Raw genomic sequence first — 26,481 nt, forward strand, 5'->3', positions numbered from 1 at the left:
ATCTTTAATAAAAGACTTTTGCCCGAATTAGGTTCATTATGCACAAAAATATTATTTTAAAAAAAGAAAGCGTACGATGACCCCGATGACGGGAATTATTCGTCGAATTTGCGAAGGCGAGTTTCTCGGATAATTCCCTAGGTGAGAGAATATCCCGAGTCCCACCAGTATGATGGGCGGATTCGGAAAATATCCTCGATAAAAGGTTATTCGTCCGGCATTTTTATCTCACGCCATGCATTTCATCTCGCCACCCATTTACATTCCATTTTAGGTTAAATAGGAGATATAAAGATAAAAAAAATAATAATTAAGGAAATCTAGTGAAATTAAAAATTAAAGCCCAATAGGATAATCTAAAAATGGTACCGTTCATAGAACGGGCGTCTGAGGGATGCTAATCCTTTCCCGGGCGTAACCGTACTCCCGAACCTAGATCCAGGAAATTGTAGACCAGTTTAAGGTTCTTTTCGGTGAGCTTAAAATTAATTTAAGTTTTCATCGATTAGAATCGAGTCAATAGGTGGCCAATCGCACCTAGTAAAAAAGATTGGTGGCGACTCCTAGTTTAATTTTTACTGAGTTTTCACATTCACGTCTAGCGGTCGGGTTCCCAGACCCGCGCGTTACGACAACATGAATGTCCCATAAGCAGGCCAATCCTGGTCAGAATGAACGTGTGCTTGTGCACTAGCGAACCTAAGGACTTTTATTTCGTATTTTAGCATAAAGATTATGAAAGAATTGTGAATTATAGTGATAATTTATGCAATATAATAGTATTCTGTTAATCTGTTTGATACTTAAGCATTGTCATGTTAAAATACTATGACATTTACAAATTGTTAATCCCAGAAATACAGCTTGTTTTCTTGGTACTTTTTGCATCCTTCTTTCCTTCTGTATTGTTTTTTTTTTTTTAAAGCAAATCTTAGTGATTTCATTACTGCTATGATATTAACAAAAAAACTCTCCCTTAACTGTAGTAGTATTGAACGGCCCATGCAGAGTAAAAAGGCCCCTGTCATGGCTTGTTCTACGTTAGGCAAAACGAGGAAGGGAGGAGCAGTCATTTTTCTTAGACCAGGATCGACAGCGTGAATCAACGTATGAGATGGATTCCACATAAAATCCACCGTAATTTATTGTTAACGCGGGACGCTCAAGCTCACAAGCAAGTTCGTACAAGAAATGTTCACAATTTGCAAGATCAATTGTTAATCGAAATGAATATTGTATTGGTAAATTTCCGTAATAAGAAGAGCACTGTGATTCAGATGTGGGAAGGAAGAACAGGAAGCTTACCCCTGCCACCGGATCCTTTTGCTTCCCTCAGCTCAGAAGTGAGTGACATGAATGTCTCATAATCAGGCCAATCCTGGTCAGAAAAAACCCGAAGGACTCTTATTTCATATTTTAACATAGTGATTATGAAAGAATTGTGAATAGTGAGTGGTCATTTGTGTAATATGAGTGTTTCCTTCTGTTCTTTTTCTGGGTATTGGTCCTGAAATATGATTGGGCCAGGAAAACTAAACAACCTCATATTGGCCTTAGCCCAAATATTCCAATAACGTTCATATTGGCCCAAAAAAACCTAAAACCTCAATTTTGTTCAGGAAAACGAATAAGATTGAATGTTTTGCTGGTGTTTTTAATAAATTTGACTGCCTGTGTATGCCTGGTAGAAGCCTTGAGCATATTATATAGGTTTGGATATTTTTGAATATAATTTATATTTTTTTCTATAAACATATCGATGTTCATATCAATTCTCTTTAAACATCATTCACTGTTTTAAAGTTCGACAAAAACTAATTTTTTCTACATTTTCTTTGTCATTCATTATATAATAATGTTAGAAAAATTGACAATCAGAATAAAAAGGAAACAAATGTTCATTGCAAGGTTGGTGAAGATTGTTCAGTTTTACCTGTTGGGAACATTCCCTTCAAAACTCCCAAAAACCCATTTTATGGAACAACAAAAACTTGAGCAGAAACATATGGACAGGTTTATGGGACATAAGGAAGGGAGGGGTTGGGACCCACCAAATATCTGATGCCTCACTCTACCATCATGAAATTTGGAAGACTTTAGAAAATTGATTGAAAGAGGCCATGATTGTTGCATGGAATTCAGCATATACTGCCTTTAGCTACTTCTCTCTTATTGCTTCAAATTGTAATCTTTTTGGGAGGATCGTTTATTACACTTTTGAAACTTCAACATAGGAATCATGGACGTGTCGGTTCCCTTTGCTAACCCTTTTTCTCTACATCGTCCAAAATACATGGTTAAGTGTTGTTTGGTAGTAGGATTTCTTCCTTTTCGTTTGCTTCAATGGATTTGTTTGCTTCAAATCTTAGCCGCACCAAATTATAAGATATCTTAATCGTATTTAATCAGATCACATAGTTTATAAGATATTGATTACCATTACTAATACATCACCTCAAAGCTAGTCATGACATCTCATGTGTCTCCCCTAGTCCTTTTCATTGGTCTAAAAATAATTTTACATTCCTATCAAAGTGCAGTGCTGGACATGTATATCTTTCTTCCTGCTGTGTTCATCCTAATAATCCAGATTATCTATGAGTTATGACAACCATTTCTCTTCCATTTTATTTTCTTATAATTCATTAAGGCATTGCAAGTCATATTCATACATACCTGGCTGAAAGAGAGCTGACAAATTTTGCAATGATTATCATGACACAGAGGCATTCACCATCTACAGTTTACTTCTTTTAATATTTCTTTCACTGTTCACAGAGAAGGGGATTGCCGCTAAGAGGATTTGAAGGATCGCGAATTTAAGAAGTAATAGTGTTGTGAATTGTCTGATTGTGAAGGATTTTTTTGGCTTCATCTCCACTCACATGTTCCCCCTTCTTTCTGTCATTGAAGGCTTAACATCAGTGCCCACACAGCAGAATTCCCACAGCAGGGAATAAGAAAATTTTCTGGTCTGTCATGCAAGATTTATCAGTAGAAACAAAGACAGTGTCGTTCCAGCCTAGCCAACAAGTTCCTGCAAACTATTTTGTGTGGAACCCCAGTCTGCAAACAACCTAAAGAATTTGAATTACTATTATTGTCAATGATTAAAGTAGAATTTTTTTGACGAATTTGCTTGTTTCAAATTGCTTTTGAGACTGTTTGATAGTTGATATATATTCGTGATTTAACAGTAAAAAATATAAAATAAATATGTACGGGTTTTGTATTTTGAACTTTATCTTTCTTATCAAGGTTATGATCAAAGTTATGTTACGAAATACGAGTATTTACCATTGTTTGGAAATGAAATGTTTGAGTCTTTAAGTTTTCAAAACTTGGGTGATGGAATTTGCAACTTGGTAATTGCTTGCAAATTAAACAAGATTATTATTCTTTTTTCTTTGTATGACCAACAAACCATTAGTTCCACTACCGCTGGCACAGCCTGCACCACTTGGTCGACAAACACAACCGATGTGATGCAATGCTTGGAATTGAACAGCCACAAGGTGATCATTTGGGGAATACATTGTCATTTCAAAATTCAGTTGAGAAAATGGCAAATTCAGGACATCATCTACTAATGAATTGACAAATAATTTTGTCAAAATTAGAGTTCAACGAACACAGAATACGATGTTGATGATTAATTAGCTTGTTTATAGTTACTTCAGCAGTCATTCAATCCAATAAACAAGCAAAACGTCGGTGCCATAATTTTCTTAAGCAACATGTTCAACAGATAATCTTCGAATACCAGACGATTTCAGGCAAATCTGTTGTGTTTTATGTTAGAGTAGAGAAATAGACTACTAGTTACTACAACCTTATTATTCTTTAAAAAGTAGAATGCAGTACGTTTAGTTTGTACTTTTGATTGCTTTATTATTCACGCAAAATGAAATTAAAAAATCTCGAAAATATTTAAAACCGAATATTTTATTAAATTTAAAACGAAGAAATACTTGTTATATTTAAGTTTCTGTCACGGGCACGACATTATCGTCATACCATAGGTTGCAGTCGTCGAATTGATGAGAAGATGTTCCTTTGTCCTTTTTGGGTTCAATTGGTTCAACAGTGGGGCTGAAGCATGATATGACAAGGCAACGTGGGTATATGCCTCCCCTGCTTCAGCTCAAATTTTTGCAAGGATCCCTTTTTCTCTATATCCCTTGACTTTTTCACAGAATTCTTGTCCAAACTAAAAGAGAAAAAGAAAAAAGAGTGTGCATTCACCTTAACATCTTTTGTTTTCAATTTTTCCAAATTCGCAGGCTGAACCCTTTTTCCATCTGTTCCCATATCCTCCTAGGAGAAAAAAAGGGGAACAGAAAAGATGTGCTTCGAATCGACCAACTGCAAGCAGCCGCATTCAATATTCTCCATGAAAACTATGCCCCTCAGTAACAGTGTTATGTTGATTTCCGATTTTCTTCTACCAGGATTTAGCCAAAACCTTGCAATGAAGTCAGATTTCTGACTTAATTAACCACCTAGAAATGGTTATTAAATCAGAGCTTAGGGGGGGATATGTTTGTCTTTGTAAGGTAATCATGTTGCCTTGAAACAAAAGTAAAAAGAATTAGGATGACGGATAGGTTTTTAAGATTATTCCAGGCAACTACTATATGTTATTTAAGTACAAATTCCATGATTCTTTTTGGGGAATAGAGTTACTAGAATTCCTTCAAAACTTGGTAAAATTCCACTTGGGGTTTGAAGAGCAAAGCTAAGCAAGCAACCTGCTGTAACAAGCTTGGTCCTCCTCATTGCGGCTAATGATGAGGTGAGAAACTGATGAAAACCCTGGGTCAAAATTGCATTTGTGGTTAGTGCAAAGGGCAGTTAGAACTTTTGGCCCGGGGAAGATCTTCAACACATATATTCTAGTTAAGGTTACATTAGAAATATTGCTTTCATAAAGTAGTTGTGTGATGTATGGGAGGAAGTTTGTTGAGAGAAAAAGAGAAAGAGAAACAATTCAAGCTACTACTTGTTGTTGGTGTTGTGGAGGGGGTTGGGAGGGTCTTTTCATGGGGAAGGAAAAACTAAAGAAAGAGAGAGAGCGAGGACTGTGGATGAAGTAACAGGTGAGAGTGAGTGGAAAGAGGGAGGGAGAGAGGAGGGGGGGGGGGGGGGGGGTGGGTGGAAAGAAATGCAAGGGATGAAAATGTGGGGGTGGGAGTTATCATAGTTCTTTTCTTTCTCTTTTTGCAGTGAAGGGTGGTCCGAGTGGACATATTATGCCCTGTATGGAGTTATATTGGAATTTGATTTGGCAGGATTTGAAAGGCTCCATCGTTTTCCCATCTTTCAACTGCATTTGGACATTTTCTTGACATGGATGGAAGTTTTGATTGTACCCCACCACCCCCACTCATTGCCTCCAAGACTCAGGTCTCCTTCCCTCCCTTTTCCTCTCATTTCTTTGTTCCTTCTAGTTATCTTTCTTTATGCTTTTTCTCTCTTGCCTCTCAGCTTGGCAAACAGAATATACCTAGTCTTGCTCTTGTGAACTATGACCTTTGCTTAAATAAATGAATAAATCATACTTTAAGTGATTAAGACAACATAATTAAGGCACAACCATATATCACTAATTAATTTCATTTTTTTTCCTGAATCAGAGAAAAGATTTCATTGGTATCAAAAATCAATATAAACCGATGATTCCATAAAGGGAAATCAATCACAAAAAAAGACATAACAAAATTTTAAAACTAAATTAAAAAAATATAAAAAAATACTTGTATTCAATTTATGTCATAATTTTAAAGAGAAGTCGTGAATCTTACATCTGTGTATTAAGGTGAGATTGGGTATTTAAGTGTTCATCATCATTTTTAATCTATGAGATGTTTTTTATAAAACAAAACTGTGAGATCAAAATAGACCAAAGCAGACAATATTTTTCAAATTAGTGCAAAACGTGTGCAATATCACTATATATATATATATATATTTAAATCTCAAAATTTTTAACACCAAATTTAAAAACAAAATGGGTAAAAGTATTAGCTTTTTTAAAAGAATATATAGTTTCATCCATTAATTAACTTAATGTTTATTAATAAGCATAGTGCATAATTAAGAAAACCTAGCTACCTTTAAAAATAAAACACAAAGCACACAACTAACAGGATATTTCTTTTGGAGACTGCATTACGCAAAGGACTCGAACAAACTCCTTATCAGTAGGATAAGACTTGTGTAACAGTTCGTCCTAACTCCATTGTGAACTCCACTTGCTTTTAGGAGCAAAATCAGGCTACCAACATCACTGATTCTGCCTAATTATTTATTTTCCTTATTTTTTTTAATTCATTTATTTGAATTGCCAATTAATTTTTAGAGGATCACATATTGGATTACCGTCAATTTATTAAAATTAATAAATTAATTCTCTATTAAATAAATATATAATAACCATTTACTTTTATTTTAAAATGTTAACGTTAATGTATAAAATAATAATTTATGGTTCTTTCTCTGCTAAAGGAAGACTTGGTCACATATTTTTCTCACTTTCCATGAACATAAATTTAGTGCAGGTTGATGGTGTCAATGGTCAAATAAATATTTATAATGGCTGGCCAGAGAGGAACAAAATGAAGTGCAAACTCCTAACCCTATGGCTATAGGCTGCAAAATGTGGTCGAGAGTGGAGACAGAACCATATCTTCCTTTCTGATTTTGCACTATTTGTGAAGACAAAACATTTACCAAGTCAATTCCCTGCCCCTTTGGCTCTCCCATTGATACAAAATGGGTAAACACCATCCAGAAGAAGAATTACCTCATCAGATTTAGTACATATGAATGTTTTACATCCAACTTCCTCTCCACATATAAAAATTATTTTATTTTATATATAATTTTGTCAAACATTGTTCTTAATCTAATGAAGATGCCAACCTCGACTTAACTCAAGGGATAAGGGTATACGTGTTTCAATATATAGAGTTGAGTCCTATCGAGTTGCAAGGCTTTTGTCATATTTTAAAGCATCAATTAAAGATGGTATATTGTCCTTACTTTTCTATCTTAAAGTAAAAGTACATCTTTCACTTTTTCTTTTCAATTATGAAATACATGAAGTTTAAAATAAAATGTATTTTTAGATTACCCAAACTATAATATTTGTCATTTGTTATAAAATAGATATCATACAAAGTCAATCTCATATATTCAATTCAAAAATATTTTGTGCAAAATTTTATAGTATTAAAGATGGATTTATATATCCCGAGTATAATTATATTTGAAATTCAAAACCGAAAAATAATATTTTGAGCAAATCATACTCTAATATCAGAATAAAAAGATTATATATAATTATATATATTTGCATACTTAATCTAATTTAATTAATCAAAGGATAAAATATAATACATATTACGTGATAGTATATTCACGTTAAAACTGATTTTTTGCATAAATGAAAATAAAATGTTAAGTTACTTACCTAATTTATGAAACCAAAAATCAAAACCAAGCATTGAGATCTTTTTGAAACCTGAAGAAATGGAACTTCTGACTTTGGGACAATGTTGAAAACTAAATAATATTAAAACTTGAGAGATTAGAAAATAGTACTAATAACATACATGATTGTATAAATTCTTAGTTAAAAATTAAGTTAAAACTATATTTTTGAAATTGAGGAGATTTAAGTTAAAATTTTCAAATTTAATTATAATTATTCTCTTAAATTAAATTGAAACTATGAATCTTTCCACATCCTTTTCACACTCACATTATTGTATCAGACCGAAACTAAATCTAAATTAGATTTGTTAAGACAAAACCGTGTGAAACGATGTTAATAGTAAATTATCTAGTCGTGATTGATGGCGTGATTCATTTACGTGTTATAATGAAATTACCAAAATGTTGAATAAAGTACAAATAAAAAAAATGAACATATCATGAAACATGATATTTTTAATTTATATAAAGTAGAAAAATATATACATTCTTCTTCGGTATAATTAGTCCTAAAGGTTTAAAACTTTGATAAAGTCTAAGTTGTTAAAGTGCTTCAACTATACATAATGATTACAACCAAAATATATCAAATTTAAACGAAAAATTTATAAGTTGTAGCAAGCTGTTAAATGAATAGGGAGTTCTATATACATAGGATAAACCTAGTACTCATGTATAGTGTAACAACTGAGATAATACCTACATACATCTGAACATTCAAAAAATACATTATATACATATTTAGAACGTTTGAATCAATTTATTAATTAGATTGGCAATCAAAAGTCAATCACATATGTAAAGATTAAAAGTTACAAAATAAAATCTTACACTTATCCTTCAAACGCATTTTTAAAGAGACAAACTCAATTACAAATGAATTAAACAAATGTAAAATTTTCACGAATAAGAAAATTTTTTGCATTTCTATAATATTCTGTGGGTATCATTTTCCTAAGTTGTTTTTCTCTAAGGGTACAATATATCAATTTTATGTTAATTTTTGCAACTTGATCATATATCTTGATACCTACCTATAAAGATGAATTAAGACAAAATTTATCAAAAGAAAACAAAACTTATAGTCAATAATAGAAATGATAAGTGTCCCTTGAACCTCTCCTATGCATGCATCACCAAAAGAATTTCATACCAACAATTTAGTGATAAGTAATTAATAATATGTCCTTAGTCCTTTTATTTTTCTAGTACACAACCGCATTTGTCCGCTTAATAATTTGTTATTATGTGCATCAGAGAGAGAGGAGCAGTTGCTGTGGGAAGTCTTGTGCACGCTCAACAAGATGAGAAGGAATAATTTCCAGGGAGAAACATTCCATCTAGCGTTTACTAGTTGACCAGACTGCATCTCGCGTGGATGTGTGGAACACAAATCCAAGACCGCTCTGTCTCTGCGGCAAAACGACCTTATCTGAACAAAAGAAAAGTAGTTTCTATACAATTACGAAAACTTGCAAGCAATATAATCCCAGGATAAGAGGATCAGGTAGGGTGAGGAGGGTTGGAGGAGTTGGAGGAGGAGGAGGAGAGGTTGTTTGGGTTTTTGTTCGAAAGGAAATGGAAGGAGAACGAGGAGTCCCGAATTATGAGCTACAAGTTTCCTTCTCAACCCCGCAAGCGATCCACGAAATGGGTTTTGTACAGTTTGAAGAAAACCAGGCCGTCATGAGTTTCTTGGCTCCTGCACAGTCTTCTCATCAAATATCTCAGCCTGTCAATACCGCCGCCAGCATTAGTAACAGCACCAATTCCACCGCCATGGGGTTTAGTCATAACGACCAGGTATACAAAGGAAAAATTAGGTTTCAAACAATAACAAAAGATGAAGATAAACCTTTTACAAGTTTCAATAAAGATATGGGATTTTGCCTACTTGTCTGCTGATCTTTGTATTTTATGTTGATGTTGGGTAAAATTTTTAGGTAGGTACCTTAGATCCCAAAGCTGTAAACGACGAGAACTGCGCCAGTAACGCTAACGATGGAAATAACTCATGGTATACCTTATCTCTTAGCTTCCATTTTTTTTTTCTTTTCTTATTTATGGGTCATATTCTCTCTCTCAAAGGCACACACGCACTGACAGAGACTCCCACCAAAGACATACATGCACGCTAGCTCATGGTCACAAACCTAGATGTATAAAATTCTTCAAGGTCTTTCCAGAATCTAAGGAGATCTACGGCCTTCACATGGAAGAGGGTTCCCTCAGCTTGCTAATGGACTGCTTTTTGTACAGCAGATATAAGCAGTCTTAAACTTTTCTCTTGCTCTTTAGTGGGCGTGGAGAGATGGAAGTACTTGACATGAGAAAAGTCTTGATATGCATTGATACCCGAATCCGCATGCATGTCCAGCAATAGATCTCACTTTCTATTTCCATTCCTGGGTCTTTTACAAGAAAAAAGTTGATCAGCAGCTTTTGCAATCCTTTTGGGCAGGTGGAGGAGCTCGGCCTCAGAGAAGAGCAAAGTGAAGGTTAGGAGAAAGCTTAGGGAGCCTAGGTTCTGTTTCCAAACGAGAAGTGATGTCGATGTGCTTGACGATGGTTACAAGTGGAGGAAATACGGGCAGAAGGTTGTCAAAAACAGCCTCCATCCAAGGTAACTTTTTTCTATGCTTTTCCCTTTGTCACTCTGCATGGGGGCTAACCTTCCCTTTATCCTGATTATGCAGTTATTTTTCTTCCCATTCCTAGCCTGGTTACATTTATTAATGTAGGTTAAACAACTTTTCATAGATAATATGAACACACTTACCTTCTACAAGTTTATTTGGATCATTTGTAGGAAAAGAAAGGGGAAAATGGTACTGCTAGCACTATTTTTAATCTAGAAATATAAATTTTAGTTGTATTTATTTGTTTTGTACAAATTTGAGTGGGAGTATATGGTAAAGATTAATTGCTTCAATTTTGGGTTATTATATAATAATATATTCATAATTTTCGAATTTCAACAAATTCAAATAGAAATTATTGTCAACATTTTGAGATAAAGATATCCTGGTTTGATCCAAAATTAATGGTATTTTGCCCTCAAGAAACTTGGGTATATATGGAAATGATGACATTTAACCTACAAATTGCTAAATATTTATCATATATTTGTGGACAATGGAATGAGGGGGACAGCTATTCTGTGTAAGATTTTTGCATAAACATATATATTTAAGATCTATCCTAGAATATAACACAATCAAACAAACTAATCAAAGAACAAAATGACCTGTTGTCTGACACAGTTAATGCTGCTTCTGCATCATGACTTATAGCAGCCTGTTAATTATATAATTACCCCAAAAAAATCTAACATCTGCATTCCATGGTTAGTCTGCATTTTCTGTTGGTTACTCTAATCTAAAATATCAACTTTTTTCGACCATCTATAGAAATATGAATTCTCGATAACTTTAAAGGTATGTCTTTAAAGTCGTGTTTGGTAATTTGAATTTGAAAGAAAGAATTTGGGCCTCAAATTTAATATAAATTATGTGATAAAATACATGTAAACATAATTTTGTTGATCATTTTCAAGTTCGAGAATTTGTTGAATTCATATTTATTGATGAATTTGAATGTTAACTAATTAATATTTACGTAATGTATGCATTACATTCTCACAATTTATATAGCAAACTGAATCCAAATCCACTCCCTCAAATTCATGTTCCCAAACATAACACAAGTGAATTGCTTGAAGATTCTGATTTCTTTTCCAATATTGGTTAATTGTTCACCTTATTCTTCTATTTAGATCAGTATTAGAATGGCAACAAATGGCCAATGCTTTCATGTTACTAATAGATTACATTTGCTTACACGTACAGCCATAGTTCATCTAAAAAGGATCACAAACTTTCCAGGGCTAGAACTAAAAAGTAAGCTTAGGTACAATCTTTAAGCAGATTTTCCATCTCTTACCTAAGGTTTTTTTGTTTGAATTACTTGGCAGGAGTTACTACCGCTGTACCCACAACAACTGTCGAGTGAAGAAGAGAGTTGAACGATTGTCTGAGGATTGTCGGATGGTAATAACAACCTATGAAGGTAGACACAATCACTCTCCCTGTGATGACTCAAATTCATCTGAGCATGAATGCTTTACATCTTTCTAAAAATAGGAATTCAGAGAAAACCCCAAAAACATTGATGTGATCAAATATAATGTATTATCCTTTGACATCTTTATCCAATAGTGATTTGAGGGTTTTCCCTCATGGTAATTATCTTTATGATCAATCAATCCACTTGTAGACAGGAATTACCTTGAGAATTCTATATTACTTCTAGATATACTGGTCAATATTTTATGTTGTATCCATTGTTCTTCATGTAAAGATGGCAATAGCTACCAAATGTTAAGGAAAATATTGTAAATGTTACATATAGTTTTCATCAAAGACACAGATAACACCATTGCTAAATTCCATAAAATAAACACACAAAGTCACTTACACCTTATAATATTAGATCTAGACAACAGTCAATCTGTTATAGATAATTTTCCCTCAATTATTCATAACACATCATCATAGTCAGATTCCTTTAGCTCAGAGAATGTGACTGTGACATTTGAAGAAGATCTAGGAAACTTCATTATCTCCTGGATAGCCTCCATCTGAGTTTCTCGCTGGAGATCACTAGGCCAAATGATGCTCATTTTCTCCAAGACATGTCCATTCTTCAGAAGAAACCTGATCAGCTCAAGCTCATAGTCGCTATTGTCAACTTCGATTAGCTTAACCATCTTGAGATGATCTGTCAAACATGCAATAGCCTCGTCCGGTATCTCCCATTGATAATCGCAGTCATACTGTTAAACATGAAAGTGAAGGTTGTCACATTTGTAAATAAACACTAATAAAAAATGGAATCTAAGAACAAAGTAGAAGCAAAAGAACAAAAAAGTTGAGGATCCAAATGGATAAGCAGATAGTGGAAAAGTGATAAGGGAAAATGTATATCCTCCAAGACCAATTAATTGAACATTTAGCTCACCCTTATGGGCCAGAAGCCCGTTCAAGCATCAGTATGAACCGACGTCAAGACCGCCTGATTAGTTCAGCCAAAATTCATCCGAACTTGGATGAAAGTTACATAAAGGCATATGGATGATGTGCTCATCCACAGTGCATAGCCATCTTTTTTAACTTCTTTTAACAATTAAGTATAACGTATAAGGTCAGCCATCTCTTTTATGATGTTCCGTGATCATTAGGGTGTCAACTGCCCATTTCAAAGGTTTTCTTACGATGTCAATACAGATTTGCTGAAAGGCTAGTCCAGCCTTCAGTTCAAAGATCAAATATTACCTCTTCTTCATCAATATATACTGAAAGAAGCTGTAGGTTGGGAGCACACTTCAACAAGTAGATTATTGACCGTATATAGCATTTGTCGATGCCAGTGAACAATTTTAGGGACTTCAGATTATAAAATGTAGTGGAGAAGCACCTTGGTTCAGCAACTGCTGGGTAAAGATGCTGTGGGGACATCAAGAAGAAAGAATTAGGAACAATAACTGCTTTAGCTATATAGAAATTTAAATTATCAAACAGTAATACATTATCAAAGCATAATGGTCCTATTGTAATTTCTTTGCAATTTTGCATAAGATGAACAAGCAGTAGTAAAAAAGCACTCTAAAGCTAGAAAGAGTTAATCATAAATTCTGCATCTGCTTGTTCTTCATTTCCTATTCATGCATGAATCTTACTTACACTCTTTGTTCTCCGCATTCCCTATCATGAAGATCACTTCGTGGCAAGCTAGAACCAGCTATTTGCAGCGCCGGAAACAGATTAATTTTAAAACATACAGTTCTAATGGCATGGAAAAAAAAAGATCAATCCGTACCTCCAAAATGCACTTACCTAGTTTCAAAACCTCTGCATGACAAACCCCTCTAAGAATCTTCAACAGATAGTTAGCAAGCTCTTCGTGGAGTACGGCGTCCTCCCACCCCCAGGGCAAAATGGTGGCTGTTTGAAGCAAAGAAGGGATTTTGTCCCAAGAGAAGTTCTGCGCATATGGATCCTTCAAATGAAAATACCCAAGATTTGGACAAGCAATTTTGAACACACACTTCCTTAAGCGTTCATCAAAAGAACCTCCACACATATGATTATCAATAAACAATTTCCTTAGATTCCTTAAAGAAATATCAAGAACCTTAAAATCATGAAACAGGCACCCTTCCAACCTCAAATTTTCAAGCAGAGGACAGCTTGAAATAAAATTGTGAAACAAATTCTGATCCAACAACTGAGTTCTCACTAGTTGAAGGGACTTCAATCGGCTAAAACCCACATCGCTAGGAATCTTAAGAACACTTCGCTGCAAATCTAACTCTAATATCTCCAGCGAATCAGGAGCAAGAAGATAGCGTGGCAAGGCAAAGGGTCCCCTTTTGTAAGATTTGACTTTTAAATGAAGTTCCTTAACATGTTTCTGGGCTAGAATTTTGATCCATCTGTATAATGAACGATCATCGTCATTATTCAAGCATGAGACACGAAAGCTTTGGATGTTGACAGATTTATCGTGGGCCATTAGAACCCAGTTGATAAAATCCTTGAATTTCTCATATACTCTGGTGGAAGAGAATTCTTGACGTAATGGGTTTAACCAACCGGCTTGGTAATCAAAGTTTAAGTGAGGCATCGAAGTCCACAAATACCTCCACTTTGTTGACACAGCGCTTGCCCTGATCACGTCTATGGTTTCCAGGAACGAGAAGATGTGATGAACTACGGGTTCTGGCAGATCATTCATCGATTTGTTGCCGTGATCTATAGGATCAACATCGTTGGATGGTATTGGAAGTTTTGGGCGTTTAGGGAGAGAGGCAATTGATTCCATATGCAACTATTTGGGATTCCAGGGGCAAATCAATGCAGAGTAAAATTATAGTTCGAGTTTTGAGGATAAATAAAGGAAACATTTAGGTTTTCGCGCCAATCACAGAGTGTCTTTCTCTCTAATTTCTGTGAATTTGGGTGCAATGAACAGAGCTTAACAGTTAAATCGAGTTATCAACCAAGCTTGTGTTCGGCTCTGTGTCGGCGAAAGAGCCTTCCCCCGTCAGAATGTTGTGTCTCATTTTCCTTAACCTTGAAGGTGGATGAAATTATAGACCCCATGTCTAGGGTCCAAATCCCATTATCTAATGGGCAGGCCTCAAATTGGTGGATAGTATCAAATTAATCAAATAAATTCGGTTAAAATAATTTTGATTAAGTTAATTTCTCCGTTAATTCAAAAGTGAGCGTGATTAAATGGATCAGTTAGGTCGATTTTGATTTTGAATTTTTTTGATAAAATGAATTAATTGATTTTAGTGTTTGTTGCAACATTTTAATATACTTTTGCTTATGCTTGTCGGAACAGTTTAATGTTATTAAGTCAATAATATTATTAAGATTTCATAATTTAATTTTATTCACTTTATAATTAAAAAAAAATAAAATTAAGAGGGTTAGGTTTGAGTGTATGTAGACTCATATAGTCCAAAAATTTCAACTACTAGAATTACAAGTTGAATTAATCAATCAATTATAAGTTGAATTAATTGATCTAATTTGACTAATCGATTAATACCCGTTATACGGTGAAGACATTTGCAAGAATTTTCGATGATTATCATTCTTGGAAAACACTCCTTCAGACGCTAATGAAGTCTATCGTAGTAATATATATTTCAAGATTTTCTAAACCTAAGATATGTAAGTTAATTATACTTGATTCCATTTCTTGTTTGTGCTTATTTACAAATTTGGCAACCTTCACTTTCATGCTTAACGTTATGACTGCCATTGCCATCTTTATATGGAGAACAAGGGTTACACAAGATATTGATCAGTATATTTTAATCGAATCAACTGAATTTTGTACATTAATAGATCTAAGCTTGTTATATAATTCTAGGATTAGAACAAAGTATAACTGGTTATATGTGCAAACAGTAGATTCGGTTTATTCATTTAAGACATTTTTATAATGAAATTAATCAAACCTTATTTAAAGGTTAATCAAATCAATTTAAAAAAATGCAAATATAATCAATTTAAAATAATGCAAGTATAAAAAATACTGAGAGAAGAATAAAAACAAGAACATATGTATTTTTATTTTATCCATGTTTTATTAGGTATTCTAACATAAGGATAATCCCTTTTTTATAAATTCCATGAATAGAATTTATATTACACATGATATTTTTCAAAAAAAAATTTGATAACTTTACTATATATATATATATATATATTGAGTGGGAGAGATTTTGTGATGACCAATTAGAATTTTGTTATCATTGCTCAAATGTTTATATACCTATGACAAGCAAACATAGTGAGATTAAAGCTATATTTGATAATCGAAAAATAATTAGGGAAAATTTGTTGTATAAAATATTTTATAGAAAAATTTAATGTTTTTTATTGTTTAGATAAATTATCAAAAATATTTTTTATTATTTGTATCATCTTGTCAAGCATCACTTTGGAGTTATTTTGAGTTAAAATAATATATAAGAGTTGATTACAAAACAAATGAATGGAAATGAAAATGTTGAAAATTAAATTCTAATTTTCAAAACAATTTCCATCTCATCGTTTTTTATCATACATTGTAAAAATATAAATATTCATCGATTATATACAACATTCAAAACTTATATTTATAAATGTGTATTCATCAAACGATATCATTAAAATATTTTTTGTTACAATTATTAGTAAATTTTATTAAATTTATGAGTAAAAATATTAATTACATTAATGACTTAATTAAAAATATTTTTATAATTTTAATAATATTGAATAATTTAAATATTATTTTACTTTTAATTTTTTTACAATTAAAATAATTTTTTTTAATTTTTTAAAATTTTAAATTAAATATTAATATTCATAAAATTTATACTATTAGGCTTCAGAAAATGTCTTACTTCTCAAATGCCTAAGACATTTTTATGTGATAAATATGTATTTTTTTATTGACCCATAAAATATTTTACAATTAAAATAAATTTTTTATTTTTTAAACAAATATAATTCTTAAAAATATTTTTTAAAAATTATTTTACTGTAAAACGACTAGACCTTAAGAAAAATATGATCAAATTTATTACATCAGTAATTTAGTATTATTTTTAGTCCTTGTACGGCAAGACATTGTGTGACAACAAGGCTGGTACAAATTCCTTTTGAAGTTTAAAAAAATTTCATTATTAAATATTCATTAATTTTTAAAAATTATAATTATTAAAAAATATGAAAATTAATTAAAATTTGAAAAATATATTTTTAAAATTTTTTAATAAAGCAATTTTTAAATAGTTATTTATTAAAATTTATTCAATTAAATATTTAAAATAATTTGACTGAAGAAAAAGTTAAACTAACACGGTGTTTATGTAGGCTATAGATTTCTCGCCTCCGTCTCTGCAGAGTGCTCAACAATGGCTTCCAAGTTTCTCCAGTTCTACGGTAAATTTGGTTTTCAAATTCGTCCAGAGATCGTATATTTCGTATCTTTTCAGTTTGTTTATGCCGATTTTGACAGGCTACGACTTGCTTCTGGGATCAATCGCCGCGTTTTACGTGCTAATGGTGCCGTACACAAAAGTTGAAGAAAGCTTCAATATTCAGGTAATTCAATTTTTCCTAAACAATTTCAGCTTTAATTTTCGTTCTTTTTTTCAGTTTCCAATTTAATTTTCATTTTTTTCGGTGAACTCTCTCTTTTTCCTTTATTTAAGGCAATGCACGATATTCTTTATCACCGGCATCACTTAGATAATGTAAGTTTACTCGTCCATGCCTTTTCTTTTTTCGTAATTTTTCATTTTCGAACTATGTTTTTGCTGTAATTTTGTTTATTTTAGACATAATTTTATGTTTGGATGGTGAATTTGATTTATCAGTATGATCATTTGGAGTTTCCTGGTGTTGTGCCTCGCACTTTTATCGGTAAACTTTGTTGCTTCTAGGAATTAGTAAATTTTGAGAATGTCTATTTTTGTCACAACTGATCAAATTTCACATCACTGTGTGATGCTTTTCTTTGCAGGGGCATTGCTTGTATCAATTTTGGCATCTCCGATGGTATTGGCAATGCAACTGCTGCACTTGCCAAAGATTTATAGTCTCATAATTGGTTAGTTCTCTGGATACTCATAGCATGTAGATTTTGGTTTGTTGTTTGTTTCTAGCTTGAATTTCATTTATAATTCTTTTAAGGCATGCCATGTGGACGATATGGATCAGCCGGTGGAAAAAAAAAGAGAGTACATTACTGTCTCCGATTCAATCATCTAGCTATTTGGTTTGCCTAATAGAAAATTTTGTAGCAATTCTTGTAAAATGTTCTATTGCTAAAATTTCTTGTGGAAGTTTATGATACTGCCACCATGGATTGCTTTTCTTTTCTTTCCTCTGTTATAAATGCAACTGTTCGCTTTCTGTGTTGACATGTATATTGCCTAGAATTATTGAATTTATTTTAATTGTTGTTTTTTAGTACGTCTGGCATTGGGTTGCATCATACTATATACATTACGGTTTTTGCGTACTCAGGTATTTAGTTTTTTTTCTTTAAGAATTGCTGTTTATTTATTTCACTTTTTATAGTTTTTCTTGCTTCTGCTTGTGCTACTTTTAGGTTTAACTTTCTTGAAATGTTCAGTTTAAAGTTTTAATCATTGAGGTTTATTTATTGTCTGAGCAGGTCAGAAACAAGTTTGGACATCAAGTTGAAGCATTCTTTGTAATATTAACTGCAATTCAGTTTCACTTGCTGTTCTATTGCACTCGTGCACTTCCAAATATACTAGCAATGGGTGTAGGTGATTGCTTCTTGCGGTCTAACTTTCTATATCCTCACTTCAGTTATTACCGTGAATGCACTTTCTTTTCACCTTTCGGTTTTACTTAACCTCCTAGGTAGTTTGGTAAACTAGGTGATAATTGGAAGGAACCATGCTATATGTTTAAGAAGGATGGACTAATTCACAACCATAAGCCAGGGTGTTTTCTGCCTGGGCATGTAATCTTCGTCAAGAGATCAAAAGTTCATATACATGCATGTGTTACTATTCATTGTAGATTTATGACTAAAGTTCTAGATTTTATCAACTTTGGTATGTAGTGTGCTGCTAAAGCTGTTGAAATTGGGCCAGAAGAGTCACTTATGCAAATTGCTGTTATAATCCTTTATCTCTGTAAAGGTAGACAGTGATGATGCAAATTGAAAGTACTTATTATGTTAGAAAAGAAGTAAGAGGTTTACACAAGTTACTAGATTTACTATTTATCTGTTGAGATTATGAGCTTGCTCTTTGTTGTGAAAAGAATTTTTACTTCGTAGAAGGCTAAGACAGACTGATTGTCCTCAAAATGTACCTAAGAATGAATTCCACTTCCTGAGCTGGGTGACCATGACCTATGGTAGTTTTATTGTACTTGGTAATGTGGATTGAAAAGACTGAGTTTGTTCTGTAGAACTCTGGTTGTAATTTAGAATATTCTGCTCTTTAGGGACTGATAGTGACTAATATTTAAAATGACACTAGGCAAGAAAGAATAAAGAAACAAAACAAGATAGGTGAGAAAGCATGAGATAGGAAAAAATGATAATTTGAAAGTTGGTAGTATTCTTATCTCCTCTCTTTTCTGCGTGATAATTTCTTAGATAGGACTGGCAGTGATTCTTATATGATTTGTGTCTTTTTTCCTACTTTTTTGATCAAATAGAATTACCTTTTCCTTATGATGAAGGTTGTTTTGTTTTTTCACTGAAAAAACTCTGGTTTTATTTTTTATTTTTGTGAAGAAGTCAATAAAACTTCAGCTAATTTTGTTTTTTTCCTTTTATGCAGTAAATTTGGCATATGGGCATTGGCTAAAAGGCAGTTTTTATACTGCCTTAAACTATCTGGTATGTGTCCTTACTGCTAAAATTCAGATGATCATGAGAAGCCAACAACCTAGTTTATACATACTTAAAGTTAGTCGTGCTAATTCTGTTTCTAGTCCAATTAGGTAGAATGGCTGCTGTATTCTGCGTGTTTTTGCTTATTTCAATATGTATTTTCAGTGTTGTTCATGGTTGGCGACCATGCTATTCTCCAGTTGTATTACATTCAGTTTTGTACATCAGTTCCATTGTTTTCCATAGTGTTTTTTTCTTTCTAATAAACTTCTGCATTTTCTGTCTTGTCAAAAGATTTCTATGGGGTCACTGTTTTTGTGTTGATTTCCCATTTTTTTGTTCTGTCAATAGGCATGGGGTTGTGCAAGGGAAAGAAACTAAAGGGTGATGATGAGAATTAAATATACTTTCAAATGTCTTATTGTGATTTATTATGGTAACCTGATTATCGACATACCTTGCATATGCCACTATTGACTTTCTTTTAACCTTTTGTTAGCGAATAAGACTTCAATAGACAATTTGATTAATGAGAATTTAATACGTTGGACAAAATGCTTAACCTCACATTGCCTGTTGATTTCTTAGATCATGATCGTGTCAGCAGTTGCTGAACTAACTGTATTTTTGCATATAAGTTTTATGAACCAATTTAAACAATATCTACAAGCATTTATTTCATGATCTCTGATACAATTTTCTTGCAGTTACTTGTTCCTTGCAGTTTTGGCTACTTTATCTTGTAAATATGTAGACTTGCATTCTGATTTTGGCTTGTTGAATCATCTTACATTTCTCTGCATTCTTCATGAACAGGTTTTTGCTACAATCACCTTTAGATGTGATATTGTCTTACTCCTTTGTCCTCTTGGCCTGGAGCTTTTGTTGGTAGGTTGTCATTTTCTTTAACATTTTTTTTTCCCCACTTTTTCCTTTTCTCTTGTGAAGAGTGACTCACCTTAAGTTAGTTCAAAAAGAGTGTAGTATCTCTTTTCTTGTTTTATCAAGCACTGTCACTGCTGGATGCATAGGCAGATCTAGCAATGACTTTTGATCTGTTGCCCTCTATGATGAATCAATTAGTTATGTTCTCTGATACATATTTTATCTTTGTAGCATTTTAATTACATTTTTGGATCTGTTAGCAGTTCAGTTTGATTAAATTGCACTTGAGTATAAGATTTCAATTTATCAATGACAGACCAAATCAATTGCATTTTGGAAAGCATTAAAGTGCTGCATCATGATCTCTCTTTTGTGCATAGGTTAGTTAATTGTCTCTTATAAATGTTAAAAACTTTTGGTGATAATGATTCATCTGTTATTATCAACTTATGAAGTTCTCCTCATCACAGGTCTCACCATATTGGTTGATTCAATTATGTGGAAGAGATTTCTTTGGCCTGAATTTGAAGTTTTTTGGTTCAACTCTGTTCTTAATCGAAGTTCTGAATGGGGTGTATCCTCCTTTAAGGATTTTCCTATGCCCAATCCAATTTCTTTTGTAATTTGAAATGGCCCAATTGCATATTTTTGGTTGATGTGGTTAACCAGCTAGCTTTGTTTATACTTTTTTCCTATTACAAATTTTAATTTATGATATGGTTGAACAGGTCAGCTAAGTTTGTTTTGTTATTGCTATGCACACGTGTAGGTATCTCCTTATGCATCTTCTTCATTTGTGTCTGCAAGAATTACAGAAATCCCAGGAGTTGGAGGCCCTAACTTTTCATGTGGTTGAGCCGAGAATCCTTGTTCTAAAATGAACCCTATAAAAATGGCATTCCATAGTCCTTTGAGGGGCAGACCACCATGCACTATTAATGGAATATGTGGCCGTCATATGTGTTTGTACATATTTAAAATCGCATTGAGTGAAAATAATCCATTATATGCTATTTATTGCAGAAAGCTCCAAGTGAAACCTTATGGGGTCCCTCAGATGAAGACTTGACTCAGCAAAACCTAATAATACATCTGATGGCAAAAGATCTCTCTGAAGTTTCCTATGCATTCTTTCAAATAATCATCATTTCTCTTGTTACTGGCTAAGGCTGGAAACTTCCTGCATGTGTAGCCACCTTCTTTATTGGATTTGCATAAATTGATTGTTTAGCTCTATTTTGTTCTGCTTTACCTCCTTTTGATTATATGTTTAACTTTTTGTTTATTAGGAAATATATGTTTAAGGATTATATCTTATAATGTGTGCTTACGTGTGTTTCTTTGGTACCTGACTCTTTTTTTGATCTCTATTCCTTAACGATATTCTTTATTTAGACACATTCCATCCACTGGTATTTTACTTCTGCACTGCCTCGGTTGTTGCTCACCGCGTATCCACTTTTTATGGTGAGTCATGAACTAGCAAGATAAAAGTTATCCTATATTATTTTTCTAGACTACTGCACTTTATTTACTTATTTTATATTTTGCAGCTTGGAGTCCTACTTGACAGAAGGCTTCTTACTCTGGTTCTGCCAGTTTTCTCCTTTGTTGTACTTTACTCTAAGCTTCCACACAAGGTATTACAAAGAAAATACATACATCATTGACTTGCTTCCTATTTGAGAAAATCGACATACATACAAAGTTACTAACACAGTTGCATAATCATATTTTTCAATGATGTAGGAGCTCCGTTTCATTATAAGTTCAGTTCCAATCTTCAACTTATCTGCCGCAGTTGCAGCTAGCAGAATGTATGTTGTTTCCTTTTTATTTCTTTTCTTCTTTTCTGAAGCTTGAACTATTGGAAATTTATGAGGTAGTTTGTAATAGTGATAAAATGTTATTGTTTACATATTTATATGGCCAACTTCTGAGGAATAACAAAGTTGAAGCACATGAGTGAAAAATTGTAGTCTTTACGTTGGGATATAAAGATCTAATATTCTTGCGAGGTATTATAGGAGTGTACAAGCCTGAAATGTTTTAGTTTTAACACCACCAGATTTCTAGCTGTATTTGTGTCACTTCTTGTGTTTTTGTATAAATTGCTGTCACCTCGCTCATTGTTCTCAATCAGAAGATATGACACAGTGGATCCTGAACTTGGATTTGAACATGTAACACCCGTAATTATTAAATTCATCACATTGTTCCCTTTTTACTTTATCTGATAATTTGTATAAAAGAAATTGGATATCTGTTTCAAAAGAAACTTGATCTGGACACCTGGGACTGAGGGTCGGTGGGCATTGCAGTGTATCTACAAGTTTGAGGTTTTAACTCATTATGATTCTTGAACTATGGGGAACTTATGTGTAACTTGTCCTTTAAGTTTATGCATCAAAGGCATGTTGCTTTTTATCCATGAGAACACCATGTAATTGCTTGTGTCTTCTTGTTTTCAGTTGTTATATTTGCTACCAATATAATTTTGTTTGCCTTCTTGTTACAGCTACAATAACAGGAAGAAGAGCTTCTGGAAATTTCTCAATTTAATCATGCTGGGATTGCTTTTAATCAGGTTGGATGATTAGTTTCTGCTTTAGTTTGAAATAGAAGCTTATTTGTTTGTGAACCATATCACTACAACTATTTGTATACAATTGTAAAGTCTTGTCCATCCATAAATGTGGGGTTCTTCTGGGCTCCATTAAGTCCCATGTGGAACCCCACATTATGAATGGTTGAGATATGAATCTTAGTACCTTGTATCTACTCATTTTATATTCTTTAGTCTAGGGTGCACAATCATAACTTTCATGGCGTCCTATGAGAATTATCCCAGTGGTTATGCATTAAAAGAGTTGCGTCAGATTGGTGAGTCCTCTCTCCCCGTCTCTCTCTCATAGACAAGCACACATGCACATAACTGCTCTCATATATTTTTCTTATTTACCACTTGTGTACTTTTGATGCACCCTTTCTGATGTTTCTTTACTGAATATAGTATAGATTTTGACTATCTAGCATGTGCAATTAAACATAGCAGTATCTCTGTGCATGCATGAGAGTCCTTTTATGGGTTTAGGGGAGGAGGTTGGAAGCTTGTTTGTGTGTGTATGTGCATCTATTTTAGTAAGTTCGTTCATACCAGCAGACTATAAAGTTACATATCCTTCTCTTTTTTATGACAGCGCAAAACTTTCCCCCCCTATTTTTTCACTTTCATTGAATTCAGCTAAACTGTAGTTGTTCATAAGCATATTTTATGGTCCTCTTTAATTTGTTTCTTACAATGTTTGTTCTATGTGACTTACTAATGTTTTGTGCCATTGAATGGATGATTTCAACAGGCCGTCTTGCTAACAATACCAATGAACTTTGGGTTCACATCGATCCATTCTCAGCCATGAATGGAATATCCCTTTTTTGTGAAGATAAGTTCCCATGGAGGTATAATTGATTCCTTTTCTTAGCATGATGATAATTTGTTTTCTTTACATGTGTTACACCATTTTATATGGTACATGCAGAAACAGAAAAATGAAATTAGGTTATGTAAATAATTTCAAAATAGAATGTCATTGCTATGGTTGTGGGCATTGCTGCAACATGATGGACCTAGCATCAAAATATTATCTGGATAGAGCGCAATGGTGTAATATGTTGTGTGAGAAACAGACTTATGTTGTTCTGTCTGTTGAGGTAAGAATATGGTTGCCTTGTGATGTTAGCCTTTTGTGGAGCTCAATAGTCCATGGTTAAAGCTATAAGCTTATAACAGCAGCTATGTACTACCTAAACTTGAAATGCTAGCCTGTGAGGAGGAATTGATTGATGCATGATCTTTTATTTAACTAGTGTCAAACCATTTTGCCCCAACTCAAGGGAACAAGTTTAGAAATTTTTTTAATGGATATTGGCGACAATGCACAAGCAAGTTGTACCAAGGTAGTAACCTAGTGTTTTAGCTTTTATTCACTCATTGTCCACCTCGAAACAGCAGCAACTTTGTATATCCTTTGATTCTTGGATTGATAATTTGATATGATAGGTTCGTTGTTAAGCTTTAGCATGAGAAGCATACGTTTATGATAATTTTGTTTTAATAATGCATTTTTTCTGAGAGCACACCATTATTCATGTTATTGTTATGCACTTGTAATTCTTTCTATAGTTGGAAGGTTTTTATATCTTTAATAATGATATTAAATAATAATGCAGATACTCTAAAGAAGAAGGGATTAAACTTGAGGAATTTGGCCAGAGAAATTTCACCTATCTTATAAAGTGAGTTTCATTTCATTTTGGTGGTTTGTTTTTGATAAGTAGCCTTCAGTCAAAATATGTCAGAGCTGGAGAAATAAACATTTTATCAACATGTCTATGAAGGAAATATGCCCAGCTCTTGTACCTAGAAAGTTGATCATTGAGAATTCGTGGCCTTGGTAATGGCACTCATACTTAATTCTTCTTCTCTCTTCAACAGTGAGCATTCAGCTGTTGATGGGTACAAGTGTTTATTTAAAGTGAATGGCTTCTCGAGAGTTCGTATCCAACCAGGGTTTCCACCCATCTTTGTGGTAGGGAATCAAACCATAAGCAGTGTGGCCTGACAGGATTATGACTAAAAGTTCTAATTCCAAATCTACTTTTACAGGATAAAGAGCCCAGAGTGTATATTCACGGAAATATAAGAAATGAGGAGCTTATGTTCAAGCATTGGCCAGGATGCTCTTAAACTCAGTGAATTTATACTTGTAAGTTGCTCTAAAGATTTAGCCATCGAATGCCAGTTAAATCTTTATGCTCCCAAATCTCTGTTCATTTTCTGACAGATGGGCAATAGAACGAACAAACTGTATGAAGCTTTCAGCACCCAATACTTATACCCAACTGTAATCTTAGAAACAAGTTAACCGTTCCCAGTTTGAGTAGAGAGGGGTCTAAGTAGGCGTAAGATTGATTATCGGTAGCAGAAGGTACGTTGCTCGCTCAGTACAACGTGTATTAAACTTGTTTCTATTCATATTCAGGATCATTTCATGCTTAGTACTCAGTTTTTCTCTTCTTTCACCTATATGTATTGCTTCTTGACTTTTCAAAAAAATAAAAAAATGTATTCCTTCTCGAGTTGTTATAGACTCAACAGTGTTATCTTCGGGGGCATAATCCAACTAAGCCAGGAAAGGGTGGATGATTTCGACTTTGGACTTTGACCATGTTTTGAAGGATTTTTTTGTTCATGAATGAAACATCTATTAAGCCTCGAAATGTAAGAAGTTACAAGACTGATGCTTTAGATGCTTCCTTTTTGGCATTGGGCATTTTATTATTTCTTAAAGCTCTTCTTAAGGTGTTATTTCGACAATGTTTAGGTGCAAGGCAAAGGGAAACCTAACGTTCAAAAAAATAATAATAAAATTTTGTCGAATTATATTTTTGCTTTTATTATGACAATACTTTTTATAACTTTAAATCAAGTTTTTATATTTTTATTTTATATCAAATAAATTTTTATAATAAATAATTGATTAATTGTCATTTGTTAAATATTATTTATCATTTTATATTTATGTGAAAAAAAATGTCATATAATCACATTAATGTGACCTAAAATAATAAATAATTAATTTTATTTAATTTAAAATAAAAATATAAAAAATTATTAAATATAATAAAAAAATAATAGTTTAATAAATCAGAAATTTTTTTAAATATTTTACCTTGTTATTATCAAATCACGAGAGTGCATCAATTATTGATGAAGAAAGTATAAAAATGTTTGCAAATAATAATAATTAATTTATAATTACTATTTGTGTATAAATTTTATTATTAATTTTTAAAATTCTATGAATTATTGATGATGTAAAATATTTGTAAAAAAAGAGTATATCCTTGAACCCAAAAAAGTAATAACCAAGCGTATCGTTCTCTTACTTGCTACAAGAAAAAATAATAATAAAATTGATGAATTTTTAACAGAAAAAGAATACCAAAATTGAAGAGATTGAACAAAAATTGGATGATGTTTAACTAAATAAACAACCTCTTACCGTAGAATAGAAGGAAAGGCAGCAAAAGTGCAAAACAATCCCCTGTTATCAGAACGACAGAAAGATAAGACATAAAGGTAAT

The 26,481-nt window shown here is 32.9% G+C and overlaps 3 protein-coding genes across 7 annotated transcripts in view; 2 read left to right on the forward strand and 1 right to left on the reverse strand.

The window, feature by feature from the left end:
• The window catches only part of LOC18614500 (rust resistance kinase Lr10), a 6,300-nt gene extending 4,897 nt beyond the window's left edge, over positions 1-1,403 (forward strand). The window contains exon 4 of one of the 4 annotated variants that reach the window (XM_018115308.1): positions 1,288-1,403. In XM_018115308.1, the coding sequence (XP_017970797.1) occupies positions 1,288-1,367 (80 nt within the window). In that variant the 3' untranslated portion in view covers positions 1,368-1,403. Of the gene's footprint in view, positions 1-636; positions 803-986; positions 1,173-1,287 lie in introns of those variants that run through there. The other 3 variants (XM_018115296.1, XM_007052287.2, XM_018115302.1) reach the window with 3 other exon arrangements.
• Positions 8,692-25,482, forward strand: LOC18614505 (dol-P-Man:Man(7)GlcNAc(2)-PP-Dol alpha-1,6-mannosyltransferase). 2 transcript variants are annotated; one of them, XM_018124627.1, is made up of 23 exons: positions 8,692-9,300; positions 9,441-9,514; positions 9,959-10,120; positions 11,471-11,565; positions 17,083-17,168; positions 17,279-17,320; positions 17,444-17,489; positions 17,590-17,676; positions 18,040-18,095; positions 18,247-18,364; positions 19,397-19,455; positions 20,266-20,337; positions 20,651-20,714; positions 20,805-20,908; positions 21,730-21,801; positions 21,888-21,974; positions 22,084-22,151; positions 22,853-22,921; positions 23,135-23,217; positions 23,694-23,793; positions 24,565-24,630; positions 24,830-24,923; positions 25,001-25,482. In XM_018124627.1, exons 1-23 carry the CDS (start codon positions 9,076-9,078, stop codon positions 25,079-25,081), a joined length of 2,010 nt encoding a protein of 669 aa, XP_017980116.1. In that variant the 5' UTR covers positions 8,692-9,075; the 3' UTR covers positions 25,082-25,482. The 2 variants fall into 2 exon arrangements, with proteins under 2 accessions (XP_017980116.1, XP_007052355.2); XM_007052293.2 differs by lacking the exons at positions 8,692-9,300; positions 9,441-9,514; positions 9,959-10,120; positions 11,471-11,565 and adding an exon at positions 16,935-17,006.
• On the reverse strand, positions 11,852-14,594 carry LOC18614504 (F-box/FBD/LRR-repeat protein At1g13570). The gene is made up of 3 exons (XM_018124632.1): positions 13,375-14,594; positions 12,831-13,001; positions 11,852-12,331 (listed from the first exon to the last, which is right to left on the reverse strand). The coding sequence occupies exons 1-3, from the start codon at positions 14,377-14,379 to the stop codon at positions 12,035-12,037; spliced, it is 1,473 nt and encodes a 490-aa protein (XP_017980121.1). The 5' UTR covers positions 14,380-14,594; the 3' UTR covers positions 11,852-12,034.

The sequence above is a fragment of the Theobroma cacao genome, chromosome 1 (assembly GCF_000208745.1).
Source record: "Theobroma cacao cultivar B97-61/B2 chromosome 1, Criollo_cocoa_genome_V2, whole genome shotgun sequence".
Lineage (NCBI taxonomy): Eukaryota > Viridiplantae > Streptophyta > Magnoliopsida > Malvales > Malvaceae > Theobroma > Theobroma cacao.

Coding starts and splice junctions, on each gene's coding strand:
- LOC18614505 (XM_018124627.1), top strand. CDS start 9,076: ATGGAAGGAGAACGAGGAGTCCCGAATTATGAGCTACAAGTTTCCTTC. Junction 18,096..18,246: donor TACGGTTTTTGCGTACTCAG/GTATTTAGTTTT, acceptor TTGTCTGAGCAG/GTCAGAAACAAGTTTGGACA. Junction 20,909..21,729: donor ATCGAAGTTCTGAATGGGGT/GTATCCTCCTTT, acceptor TTCTTTATTTAG/ACACATTCCATCCACTGGTA.
- LOC18614504 (XM_018124632.1), bottom strand. CDS start 14,379: ATGGAATCAATTGCCTCTCTCCCTAAACGCCCAAAACTTCCAATACCA. Junction 13,002..13,374: donor TAGGTAAGTGCATTTTGGAG/GTACGGATTGAT, acceptor ATGTCCCCACAG/CATCTTTACCCAGCAGTTGC. Junction 12,332..12,830: donor TATATATTGATGAAGAAGAG/GTAATATTTGAT, acceptor CATGTTTAACAG/TATGACTGCGATTATCAATG.